Source organism: Protomyctophum bolini (assembly GCF_963924005.1).
Source record: "Protomyctophum bolini genome assembly, chromosome: 15".
Taxonomy (NCBI): Eukaryota; Metazoa; Chordata; class Actinopteri; order Myctophiformes; family Myctophidae; genus Protomyctophum; species Protomyctophum bolini.
The window spans coordinates 1,496,067-1,509,442 of record NC_137876.1 but is presented as its reverse complement, the minus strand read 5'-3'; the positions used below and the strand labels follow the sequence as shown (position 1 = coordinate 1,509,442).

The 13,376-nt window shown below is 47.1% G+C and overlaps 2 protein-coding genes across 2 annotated transcripts; one reads left to right on the top strand and one right to left on the bottom strand.

The window, feature by feature from the left end:
- Positions 1–303: 303 nt before the first annotated feature.
- LOC308329185 (kelch domain-containing protein 3-like) lies at positions 304–939 on the bottom strand (the record flags this gene model as incomplete). The annotated part of the gene is made up of 1 exon (XM_080783388.1): positions 304–939. One exon carries the CDS (start codon positions 937–939, stop codon positions 304–306), a length of 636 nt encoding a protein of 211 aa, XP_080639514.1.
- A 1,474-nt stretch (positions 940–2,413) lies between these two features.
- lingo2b (leucine rich repeat and Ig domain containing 2b) lies at positions 2,414–9,385 on the top strand (the record flags this gene model as incomplete). The annotated part of the gene is made up of 5 exons (XM_080783387.1): positions 2,414–2,926; positions 3,354–3,596; positions 5,028–5,234; positions 6,946–7,259; positions 8,671–9,385. 5 exons carry the CDS (start codon positions 2,414–2,416, stop codon positions 9,383–9,385), a joined length of 1,992 nt encoding a protein of 663 aa, XP_080639513.1.
- Positions 9,386–13,376: the final 3,991 nt, after the last annotated feature.

The window sequence follows — 13,376 nt, the reverse complement described above, 5'->3', positions numbered from 1 at the left end:
AGGGGCTGGTGCCTCTCAAAAAGGTTTTTCTTTTTGTGTCTTTTGGGGAAACAACTCCTTTTTTTTGTGTCTTTTGGGGAAACAACTCCTTTTTTTTGTGTCTTTTGGGGAAACAACTCCTTTTTTTGTGTCTTTTGGGGAAACAACTCCTTTTTTTTTGTAGAAACAGGAGCTTGGCTCCGCCCCCCCACGTCTTAGTCCACTTCCTCCTGGGTGCGTCTGTGTGTTTATTCTTCCTAACAACAACAAAAACAACAACAACAGGAAGTGGTTCCGGCAGAATCTCTCAGAAGACGTCACGTGTCACGGCTGTCTGGATGCCACTTCCCACCTGACGTCGTGTGGGAGTTCTGATTGGTCCAGGGCGTTCTGAATAACTGCTAGCTTACATAAGGTTTTAAGACTAGGACTCAAGTCTAAGATGAACAGCTCATCAGAGATAGTGTCATCTCCTTGGTATCCTCCAAAGAGGATGATTTGTTCTCCCACAATGCAACAGCACATACCATGCATTGGACCTGGTCCTTTCCCCTTGGGCTCAACCATCTTCCAGGAGAAGGTCTCGGGACTGAATTTCCACAGATCATTGAGGTTTAAGTCATCGTTCCTGCCACCAAATATGTACAGCTCTCCATTGTAGGTAAAGGCTGATTGATAGCTGCGTCCTTCTGGTAGAAGCTGTGCAGAAGGTGTGTCCAGCCACAGGTTTGTCTCTGTGTCAAACACTCTGATGCCGTTGTAGAGCCCATGGTACACACAGCCCCCAAATACAAACATCTTGGTACCAATGATGGTGGCAGAGTGACGGCATGAAGCAGTAGGTGGAGTTCCTCTGGTGTTAATTAAAGTCCAGACCATCGTGGTGGTGTCCAACTTGTACATGTCATTAGTGAACATCAGCCGGCTCCATCCTCCATGGATAAACATGACCTTCTCCATCACACAGGCTGAGTGGGAGCTCCTCCCCTCTGGAACAGTCCCAGAAACCCTGGGTTTGAACCATCTGTGGGCGTCGACATCAAATGCATAAAGCACATTGCGGCCATGCACCCCTCCCCAGATGTAGACTGTATCTTCAACCAACACAGCTGTGTGGCCAGAGCGCCTGGATGGAACCTCTAGGTCACCGTCTCCCCTTCCAGGTTCCACTGGAGGTAACTTCTTCCAGCATAAAGACACTGTGTTGAAGACATTGACGTCCATCAGGTCTTCTTCATTATAGCCTCCAAAGGAATACAGTTTGTTCCTCACTGCCACAGCAGCAGCACGAGGGGCAGGTGCTCCTGCTTTGGAAACGGTCCAAGACAACATCTGTCTGTCTGTCTGTCTGTCTGTCTGTCTGTCTGTCTGTCTCTCTCTCGACGTCTACAGTAATTGTCAACACGGTGCATCATCTTATATCTTCTGGTGTGACATCACACGAGACACAAACTGTTGCCATGCGCGACGCCAATTTGTGCAGCCGTTCACAAATTGAGTCACAGCTGCACACACATAACATAATACTCATTCACAGACCCAGAACTATGATGAATATTTTCTTATCGTTGGTGTGAAGTTGCCCGAACGGCCAAGGCTCCAAGAACAGTCAGAAATGTTCGTTAAGGGCTTTTATTTTCCCCAAACTCCTCCACCAACCTCCAGACAGTTTTCTTCAGTGCAATTCACACACAAACTAAATACTGGCCAACAATAGACCAACAGAACAAATACTTAGGCAAACACAAAATCACATAGGATGAGAACTCTCTTCAGGTTAACCCTTGGTCACCCAAGGCCCTGTAGCTCTCCCTCAGGACTGTTACCCGTGTTAAAGCCCACAACCAACTAACCCACTTGTCCCTGCAGCCTCCCTTAAATAGGGGTGGATCATACCACAGGACACAGAGCAATTAGCAACCTTTCTTCTCAATAAATACTTATAAATAAATACTGCCATAAATAATCCCTTGTATAAAAGTAACCTAAACATACTAAAGATGCGTTACCATTAAACAAATATAAATAAGCATGAACACTCAATGACAAATACTCAAAGCATAAGAAGTACCCCCTCCCCTGCATAGCACTTGGCCCCTTCCTAAATCAAGGGCAATGCCACCAGCAGTGCAGGAGAGACAATTAGCAAACAATCAGTGAACACACAGTTTTCCATACACAAGTTTAAAACATTAGTCCTTGCATGTTATAGAAAGCAGTTTCAAGTGTCTTTGTATATAGGGCACGGGTTGCCCCGTGACAGTTGGATAATACATTTTGTCGACAAACCCAAGCTGTATGTATTGTGTATCAAAGCTGTGTCCGTTGTGTCTCTCAGAGCTCGACGGTGATGGTGGTCTGCGTGGACGCTGAGCCGCGCCGCATCGACAGAGGGCATCGTGGGTAGTAGAAGAAGAAGAAGAAGAAAGAAGCCATGACGCCGAGACGCGCGTCGTCGTCGACGTCGTCGTCGTCGTCGTCGTCGTCACAGACCGAGCGCCGCCACCTCTTCCCGGGCGGCGCCTTGCTCCTCCTGCTGATGGCGGCGGCGGGGGGGCTGCCGCCCGGCGCCCTGGGCTGCCCTGCCCGCTGCGACTGCTCCGCCCAGAGCAAGTCGGTGAGCTGCCACCGCCGGCGCCTCCCGGCCATCCCCGAGGGCGTGCCCATCGAGACGCGGGCGCTGGACCTCTCCAAGAACCGCCTGCGCGTGGTCACGCCCGACAACTTCTCCTCCTTCCTGCAGCTGGAGGAGCTGGACCTGAGCGACAACCTCATCGCCGCCGTGGAGCCCGGCTCCTTCCGCTCGCAGCTGGCGCTGCGCTCGCTGGTCCTCCGCAGCAACCTGCTGCAGCTGGTGCCCGCCGGCGTGCTGTCGGGCCTCGCCAACCTCACCCACCTCGACCTGAGCCACAACCGCCTGGTGGTGCTGCTGGACCACGGCTTCCAGGTGAGGAGCGTCTCATGTCTCTCTGTAGATCTGGTGTTCGCGTGTCATATCCCTCTATAGATCTGGTGTTCGCGTGTCATATCCCTCTATAGAGCTGGTGTTCGCGTGTCATATCCCTCTATAGATCTGGTGTTCGCGTGTCATATCCCTCTATAGAGCTGGTGTTCGCGTGTCATATCCCTCTATAGATCTGGTGTTCGCGTGTCATATCCCTCTATAGAGCTGGTGTTCGCGTGTCATATCCCTCTATAGATCTGGTGTTCGCGTGTCATATCCCTCTATAGATCTGGTGTTCGCGTGTCATATCCCTCTATAGAGCTGGTGTTCGTGTCTCATATCTCTCTATAGAGCTGGTGTTCGCGTGTCATATCCCTCTATATAAAGCTGGTGTTCGTGTCTCATAGCCCCTATATATGTTTCCTTCCAGGACCTGCGGCGGCTCACCTCCCTGGAGGTGGGGGACAACGAGCTGGTGTTCGTGTCCCAGCGGGCGCTGGCGGGCCTGCTGGGGCTCCGCAGCCTGACCCTGGAGCGCTCCAACCTCACCGTGGTGCCCACGGACGCCCTGGCGCACCTCCACGGCCTCACGGAGCTGCGGCTGAGACACCTCAGCATCGGCGCCCTCAAGCCCTACTCCTTCAAGAGGCTGTGGCGCCTGCGCCACCTGGAGGTGAGTTGTCGTAGCTCTATAGAGCTGGTGTTAGCGCCACCTGGAGGTGTGTTGTCGTATTATCGCGATATAATCCATAATGTCTCTGCATGCTGTCCGGAGGAAACCTCGTCACTCCAAAATGGTCATTTTTCAGGAAATTTAAAAATATAGGGTTTTTTTAAAGGCGTAGTGAAATGACAAATACGTTTTTCCACACATTTAGACCATACAATGGATGTCAAAAACATCGGCAAATTGTCATTTTTTGTGTGTGTTTTTAAATCATTTTTTCTTTTAAATTACTTTTTCTTTTAAATACAAATGAAGCTCATTTGATTCCCATGCTTCATTGTCCTTCATTATTTCGTTTTTGATTAAATAACTACTCAGTTTTTTTAATCTCATTCAAGATGACATCCATACAGTGACTCGTTTTAAACTGTCGGTTGTGTATAGTTATAAATAGTCCCTTGGCTTTGCCCCACGTCTCTCTGTCACTTTGTTTACAAACGACAAGCACGTGAGAGACTTTGTTTACAAACGACAAGCACGTGAGAGACTTTGTTTACAAACGACAAGACGTGAGAGACTTTGTTTACAAACAACAAGACGTGAGAGACTTTGTTTACAAACGACACGCACGTGAGAGACTTTGTTTACAAACAACAAGACGTGAGAGACTTTGTTTACAAACAACACGCACGTGAGAGACTTTGTTTACAAACGACACGCACGTGAGAGACTTTGTTTACAAACAACACGCACGTGAGAGACTTTGTTTACAAACAACAAGACGTGAGAGACTTTGTTTACAAACGACACGCACGTGAGAGACTTTGTTTACAAACAACAAGACGTGAGAGACTCTGTTTACAAACAACACGCACGTGAGAGACTTTGTTTACAAACAACACGCACGTGAGAGACTTTGTTTACAAACAACAAGACGTGAGAGACTTTGTTTACAAACGACTCACCGTGTGAGACTTTGTTTACAAACAACACGCACGTGAGAGACTTTGTTTACAAACGACAAGATGTGAGAGACTTTATTTACAAACGACTGAGCAACTGCAGCCTAAAACAGGCTGCAGTTGCGTCATGACTGTCATGATAATCATCATGCAGGCAGTCATGTTTCAGGGCTAGTATATAAACCAGGGGTGTCGAACTCAACTTGGGGGCGAGGGCCGCATTGGTCAAAAGGTCACTTGATGGGGGCCACAACCAGTTGCGCACGCACGCTCGATGTCTCAGTCAGTCACTGCTATAATCTATCTATCTATCTGTCTATGTATGCTCAGACCCAGCCGCATGCGGCCCGCGGATCACCAGTTTGACACCCCTGATATACACAGACCTGGGATATGACGCCACCTATAGCGTTGACGTCCGTATATGGATTGGGGGGAAAACATATTTAAGTTCTGCCTTTCTGGCCCCTTGCAGGTGGACCACTGGCCCTGGCTGGACGCCGTGCCTCCCTTGGCGCTCCACGGCCTCAACCTGAGCGCTCTGTTCGTCACTCACACCAACCTGTCGTCCTTCCCTGGAGGAGCGCTGCAGAACATGCCCTACCTCACACACCTCAACCTCTCCTACTGCCACATCCAGCACATCCACCAGGGGGAGCTGGGGCAACTTCCATACCTGCAGGTTAGCACACATTCCACCAGGGGGAGCTATGGGGCACAACTTCCATACCTGTAGGTTAGCACACATTCCACCAGGAGGAGCTATGGGGGCAACTTCCATACCTGCAGGTTAGCACACATTCCACCAGGGGGAGCTATGGGGCGCAACTTCCATACCTGCAGGTTAGCACACATCCACCAGGGGGAGCTATGGGGCAACTTCCATACCTGCAGGTTAGCACACATTCCACCAGGGGGAGCTATGGGGCAGCTGTTGGAAAACATTGTAGTGCTTTCTGGGCCACTTATTTAGGTTTTATTTCATTCAAATGTCACTTTTTTATATTCTATTTTATTCTATTTTAGGCTATTAATATATTGAATGGTTTATTTATATACTTTTCTATTCATATATCTCTGTTAATCTTTACAATTTAGGTGACACTTATAATAATTCAAATACGTTGAGAGCTTGTAGATCGGCTATTTTCAGCATGCAACCAAGTGTAAAATGACTTATACTGGATCTCTTGTCCACTAGTCCCTTCCTAACATTTTAGTCTACTTTGTCCGTCTCATGTCTGTGTTTAATGGCCGCTCCAATGCATTTCCAATGGAAGCATATTCACCTTTTTCCTATAGGCTGTGTGTTCCACTTTCTGTCGATTTCATTGGATATCATTGGTCATCTGACCAGTTTCATTGGATTTTCATTGGATCAAATCGACAGGAAGTGGAACACTTAGCACATAGGCTAGGAAACAGGTGAATAATGGTTTGACCAAACATTTTGTTTGCTTCGGGGGTCGGCAAAACACTTTGGGCAAGATGGGTGTCTTGAACGCAGCCCAGTAAGGGCATATTTTGACCACGCCCAGTAAGGGCATATTTTGACCGCGCCCGCCGCTCACCTCCGCCCCCACCCCCTCTTGGTGCTGCGGCCATCTTGGAAACTAAACACAATATAAACAGTGTGAGAGGGGTGGGGGCCGAGAACGGCCCCTTATTGTCAATATTACATTTTAGCTCAGTTTTCATGTAGTTTCCAATTAGTTCCCGTGCAGTGAATAAAAGGTAGTCGATGAACAAATCAACACCGTTACCTTTGCCTTCCCTAAATATTATATATATATCTATTTTAACAATTGTAAAGTTGGTCACGTGGCCAAAAGATGTGCGGCCCAGCCAATTAAAACATGTTCGGAAAAAGATGTGCGGAAAAGATGTGGCAAGCCAATCAGAGTCACCAGCTCTCAGCCCACACCAGGCCCGCCCCCGGCTCACACGTCACTAGCTCTCAGAAATTCAGAATCTGCAGCGTTCTCTCCGTCTCTCCGCTCTCGCAGGAGAAGACACAAACAAGGAAGGGGAGGAATTGGATTTTGCTTAATCCTTCTAAATGTCTGTATTTAAAATATCACTGACACAGCGATTCCCTTACTTACATCAACATTGTTCTTTGTCACTACTTGGTTCGTGCCGAAATATTAACATTACACATATCGCTTTGCCTCTTTTCGCCTGAGAGCCCACTGCCCAGTACACATACACACGGCTGCACGCACACACAGGAATAGCCTGCAGGCAATTTCCTTCTTCCCATAGTGCGCGGCAACATAATCTGGAATGAGTGTTCGCGAAGCGGGCATGAAATTCTAGTATATATATATATATATATATATATATATATATATATATATATATATATATATATTATGTACGTACGTCTGTAGGAGCTGCGTCTGCAGGGGGCGCGCCTGGCGTCCATCGAGCCGATGGCGTTCGCGGGCCTCAGCGCGCTGCGCCTCCTCGACGTCTCCCAGAACCGCCTGGACTCTCTGGAGCGCGACGTGTTCGCCGCGCCCGACGGCCTGCGGCGGCTGTGTCTGGGCGGGAACCCACTGGTGTGCGACTGCCGTCTGCTGTGGCTGCTGGACGACCGGCGGCCCGCCTCGCTGCAGTTCCTCGACCTGCAGCCAGAGTGCAGCGCGCCCGAACGCCTCCAGGGGAAGGCCCTCCGGGACCTCAAGGAGCCTCTGGTGTCCAGGTATAGAAATAAATACTTTACTCTTTTTTTTAGTTTTTTTTTTAGGGCTCCTCCTATAGAGCGGCGCAGTCCCTCCCCCTTTCAGAACAACGAACGAACAAATAGTGTTGTCTCTTGACTTTCTTTTCTTCTTTCTAATGATTTGATCGGCCCCAAAATATTGTTTTCATTGTCATGATCCGAGTTGACTTTGTCCGCTGCGTAACCGTCTTTAAATAAATTAAATAAGAAGTGCCGATGGGATAATGCATTGGGGTTTCATTTCCTGGGCCACTCGTTTTTCTGAAAGGGGGAGGGACTGCGGCGCTCTATAGAGCGCCGATATCCGACATCAATATCGGGCGCTAAATTCACGGGTTCATGTTCTTGTTGTACTTGTTCATGTACATTTTGACACGCACGGGTTATCCAGCTTTTAGTTCAAAAACTTTACGTCATAGTCTCTCAGCAAATAGGCATTGAGTCTATTTTGCGCCATGATATGATATACAAATTAAAATTGGCCTTGAAAGTTCCCTTGAGAAGTACCAAAGGATCATCTTAACTGTACATTCCAACACCTGTACATGTATGGATGTGTAGCCTTCGTATTATGTCCATATATTTATAGTTTTTTGGTTCCCGTCCATAAATATACTTTGTGTGTATTTGTGTCCAAAATGTCAATGTATCCGGTTATTGTTATTGTTCCTGAAAGTACAGTGTGGAATCTGGAACCAATAATTCTTCAAAAAGTAAGGTGTGCTCACCCTGCATGTTGTCATCTGGAGGTGTCGACCTGAGAGCTTTGTCTCACGTCAGGTTATCAGCCGTACGGGACCCACTGGGGTGTCAACGGTTTGTTTACACTCCCGGAGGAGACTCTTCCTGTGGCTATTTGTAGGACAAAGGAGTTTGTTGACATGAAGAAACAGACTGGTTTGATCAAAGGACTTTGCCTCTAAAGTGTATTCATCTTTCTGTCAACACCCTACACAGTGTACACACTCATGTAAAATGTTTAAATAGTTACCTAGAAAACGACCATTTCAGTGTGGAGACGTTAGCCACTTTGCTGGCTGGCGTGAGCTTATGCTGTGTGTTGTATACTTCGCTGGAATAAACCAACAACATCTCATCTGCTCTCTGTCTGCGGGGCATCTCTCTCAGCTGCTTCTTGATGTTCATAGTTCTTAGTGGGGAAGGGACTTCTTGACCTTCATCAGTTATTTATTGCACTTTACTGTGATACTATAAACTGTGAATACTTAAAAGCGTTGATGTACTAATGCACTTTTGCCCGAGACAAATTTCCCCTCGTGGGACAATAAAGTACATCTCATCTCATCATCTCCTCTCCTCAGGTACGTGACCTAAACATAGTAAACATAGTAAACATAGTAAACACGGTACCTTTCCTTTCCCTCCTCAGGTACGTGACGTGCACCAAGCCGCGCATCGGGCCCAACGTCACGCAGCTCCTGATGGCCGAGGAGGGCCAGCCGGCGCGCCTGGTCTGCGTGGCGGAGGGCGCGCCGCGGCCCTCGGTGGCCTGGCTGACGCCGCACCGCCGCCGCTACGTCACGCTGCGCGCCGGCGGCAGCGGCGGCCGCGTGGAGGTGCAGGCCGACGGCACGCTGCTCATCAAGGCCGCCGAGCTGCACGACGGCGGCGTCTACCTGTGCGTGGCCTCCAACGCCGCCGGCAACGCCAGCCTGTCGGCCTCGCTGGCCGTCAAGAGCCTCAGCGTGGCCGAGCGCTCGCTGCACCACGGCCACAACCGCAGCCTCCACCACCCCTACCTCGGCCTCCCGCCGCCGCCGCCGGACTCCGCCCCCAACGGCACCTGGGCCAACGGCAGCGGGCCTGGCGGCGTCCTCTACAACATGACGCCCACGCCCATCGACCTCAAGACCATCCTCATCTCCACCGCCATGGGCTGCCTCTCCTTCCTGGGCGTGGTCATCTTCTGCTTCCTGCTGCTGTTCGCGTGGAGCCGCGGCAAGGGCCGCCACAAGGGCAACAACTTCGACATCGAGTATGTGCCGCGCAAGTCCCACCACCACGGCGGGGGAGGGGGAGGGGGGGCGGCCGGGGAGGCGGCCGAGACCAGCGGCCCGCGGCGGGTCAACATGAAGATGATTTGACCCCCCCCCGTGGTTCTGGAGGGAGGAGGGCGGGCGGGCGGGCGGGCAGACAGCACACATATCAGTTGAGAAAACTTTTCTATGACCCTGTGGTGCGGTGGGCGTCCCGGAGCGGCTGTAGAGAGAGAGAGAGAGAGAGAGAGAACGACTATTTTGTGGCCACGATATATATATATATATATATATATATATATATATATATACAGTAACTCGTTCAAACATCTTTTCATTAATTGGCCGTAAACGTCTTCTAATTCATTCCCACGTTTATACTTTTACAATTTATTGCATTTAGCAGACGGTCTAAAAAACCGGAGCGACTTTCCTTTACGAAGTAAACACACCTAGAATGTAGAAAGAAAGACAGCAACAGTGCCTCAGTAAAAATACCTATAGCGTCAATCTGAACAACTTAAAATAATTTACTTTTAAAACAATAATCTGTACATTGAAACTATAAAACATCAGGTAAACAATGAACCGATAGTTCATTCGTGGAACAACACACTGCGCGAAAAGCATGGAATAATGGATGTGTTATATATTACAGGAAAAACTCCCGTTAAACTTTACAACAAACTCCGGTATAAACTCCCGAATTGTACCATCACACCTGTACCGTATGTTACCGTATATTAACTGTATATGCCCGCTAAACGTACGGTTTACGGGGAAATCGAGTGCCCATCATTGCCTGTTAACCCATTCTGACCTGAGATCAGATTCATACGAGGTTTCCACTGGACACACACTGGTCTGATGAACCCATTCTGACCTGAGATCAGATTCTAAAAATGTCAGTCGTTCTTCGAATTTTTCAAAAATAGCAGACCTACAAGCTCGTATCGCGCCACTCGGTGGCCTATTTTTCAATAGGTAAAGCATAACATGATGCTAACACCAAAATGGGTGCCCGGTCAGAATGGGTTAACTCTTTTGCCTGTTGGCACGGAGAGTTGCGCGTTGGGTCTGGCGGTGAGTGCGCGGCCCCCGCGGGTTCAATCCCCGCTTTCCCGCGTAACGCTATACAATCGCATGGCCTCAAGATAGTAGTTTATTTTTTTCTTTGTCTCTGTATGGCCACTAGGGGGCTCCATCCACACGCTAGTGGCTTTGTGACAATAAGGAAAAAAAAGTAAAAAAAAAAAAAAAGTGGTGTACCAATAATTATAGTGGGTGTGGATTTTTTGAAGGTAAATCTTGTGACAACGTGGACAATGTTGATATGAAAAAAACACACATAACGTGATCTTTTTGAAACTGTGGACGTGTTTATATTCTCATCCAGCACTGAGTGTTAATACTGTACGTTACCGTACCCACATATCCACCACGGAAGTGACTCAGTGTTGATTTCGTCGACTAATACTTTGACGAAAATAAATTACCTAAAAAAAAAACTACCTATTTTTCACGGACGAAAACGAAATGGAGACTAAATGAAAGCTAAGTTTTGATGACTAAGACTAAGACTATAAAGGGCTCTATTTCCGTCCCATGCTAAAGCCCCTTATCTCTAAACTACTTAGTACAGTACAGTACAGTACAGTACAGTACAGTACAGTACAGTACAGTACAGTACAGTACAGTACAGTACAGTACAGTACAGTACAGTACATTTTTTTAATAGCTCAACCAGCCGATCTACATCGACAGGTGAGCTTGTAGGCTATATTTAAACTATTTCATAATGTTTTTCATGTAGTTTAGGGATAACGGGTGTAGTTTAGGGATAACGGGTTTAGCATGGATTGAAAATAGAGCCCTCAGTAGAAGGCATCGAGGCCGACGACAAAACACATTTCAGTCGACTGAATCAACTGTACATCTAGTCGACTAAAACCTTAACGACATTAAAGTCGACTAACACTAGACCAACATATAGCTACTATGGACATTCCGGGTGACTAAAACCATTGAAGAAGAGACTATAATTATGACTTTAAAATGACTATAAAATCTAAAATGTTGCCGTCCAAATCAACACTGATGCAGTCAGTGCTGTGCTGCTCTCACCCGGAGCGGTATACACTTTTCTCTCTCTCTCTCTCTCTCTCCGTGGTGTTGTTATTATGAGTAATATGGTGTCGTTCCACCCACGGTGACCCCCCCCCCCCCCCCCGGTGACCCGCTGGGGAGAACACGACGACAGGACAACTAACTTGGGGTGACGACAGGACAGGACAGGACAGGACGGTGGCACGCGAGTCGCGACCCGCTAGCTGCCTCGTGTCAAAGACTATAAACCGTCTAAATATACCCCATATCTGAGCTGCAGTGTGTATGTGTGTGTGTGTGTGTGTGTGTGTGTGTGTGTGTGTGTGTGTGTGTGTGTGTGTGTGTGTGTGTGTGTGTGTGTGTGTGTGTGTGTGTGCGCGCGTGTGTTTGTATTACTATACTTGTGAGGGACAAGTATTGTCCTCACAAGCACAGTAGGAACTTAAAGGGATTGTGACACAAACCTCGTTTTCATTGCAGCTCAGAAGGCTTCACAGACACCAGAGAAAACCCCGGCCCGCAGAAAAAATCCACTTAAAATGTTCAAAGTTCAGGGTTTTTTTGGAAGTAACTGAGCTCATAAAACCTAAAAGAAAAACGACAAATTAAAATTAATTAAAATTAAGGTCATGAATATATATATATATAATTAATTTTATTTCGGCTTGATTTATACTTACGCAAAAAAAATGGCTGATCTACAAGCTTGTGGAACGCCTGTTTTTTTTTCTTTTCGTTTTTGTTTTAGTGCGTGACACCAACACACGCACTTATTGAACTCAGGCTTCAGGGTTAAAAAAAATGGCCGAACAAACATGGTACAAAATTTAATTAATCATTATTATTATTACCGTCCTAAAGAAACGGTCGACGTGCTCCACACAAGTATAGGAATACAAAGCGGTGTGTGCGTGTTGGCCGGCGTGCGCGTGCTCGTGTGTGTGTGCGTGTTGGCCGGCGTGCGCGTGCTCGTGTGTGTGTGTGCATGTAAGCATCTGTGCGCGTCTGTGTGCATGTATGCACGCATTGCCTATTTTCTTGTTGCGTGACAGCCTGGGCAGATTATGATATAACCACGATAAACCGTCCGTATCGTGGGGAAGGATTTCACCGGGAAATACAGTATATGGAAGTGGTGGAAAAAGTACTCAATTGTTTTACTTAAAGGGACACTTCACCCTTTTTGCAAAAAAATATGTTTAGAAGCTTTAGAACACTTTCCTGGGGGTCTTTATGTGTGTAATAAGTGGTTTTAGATATTTTAGATTGTAGCAGTGAGCCTGTTGTCTCTGATGTCATGGACACTGGTCTCACTTCCTTCCTGGACTACAATTCCCATCATTCTTTGGTGCACTGCTCCTCCTTGTGGATAGGGGGGAGAGCTGTCTTAGTGAGACAACATGTAGTCCAGGAAGGAAGTGAACCCAGTGTCCATGACATCAGAGACAACAGGCTCACTGCTACAATCTAAAATATCTAAAACCACATATTTACACACATAAAGACCCCCAGGAAAGTGTTCTAATGCTTCTAAACGTCATTAACATATAGGTTTTTAGCAAAAAGGGTGAAGTGTCCCTTTAAGTAAAAGTAACAATACTGCAATTTAGAACTGCTTTGTTAAAAGTAAAAGTACGGAATTTAAAATGTACTTGATGGGCTATTCTCAAATGGCCGAAATGTATATAGGGTTTGAAGTGGTTAATGTTATGTTTTCTAATTTTAAATTTTAAATCGCCAAAGTAACTCGTAGTAACTAAAGTTTTCAAATAATAGTTGTAGTGAAGTAAAAGTACAAATTTTGTCTTTCGTCTATTATGTAGTGTGAGTAGAAGTAAAAGTATACAGGCCTATACTGGCAATTGGAAATAATCAAGTATAAAGTGCAAATACCTCAATAGTGTACTTAAGTAAAAGTACTTCGTTACTTTCCACCATATAGTACCATATGGATAAGATCGGTGTATTTCCGGCAAACTCCCCTTCCCCACAA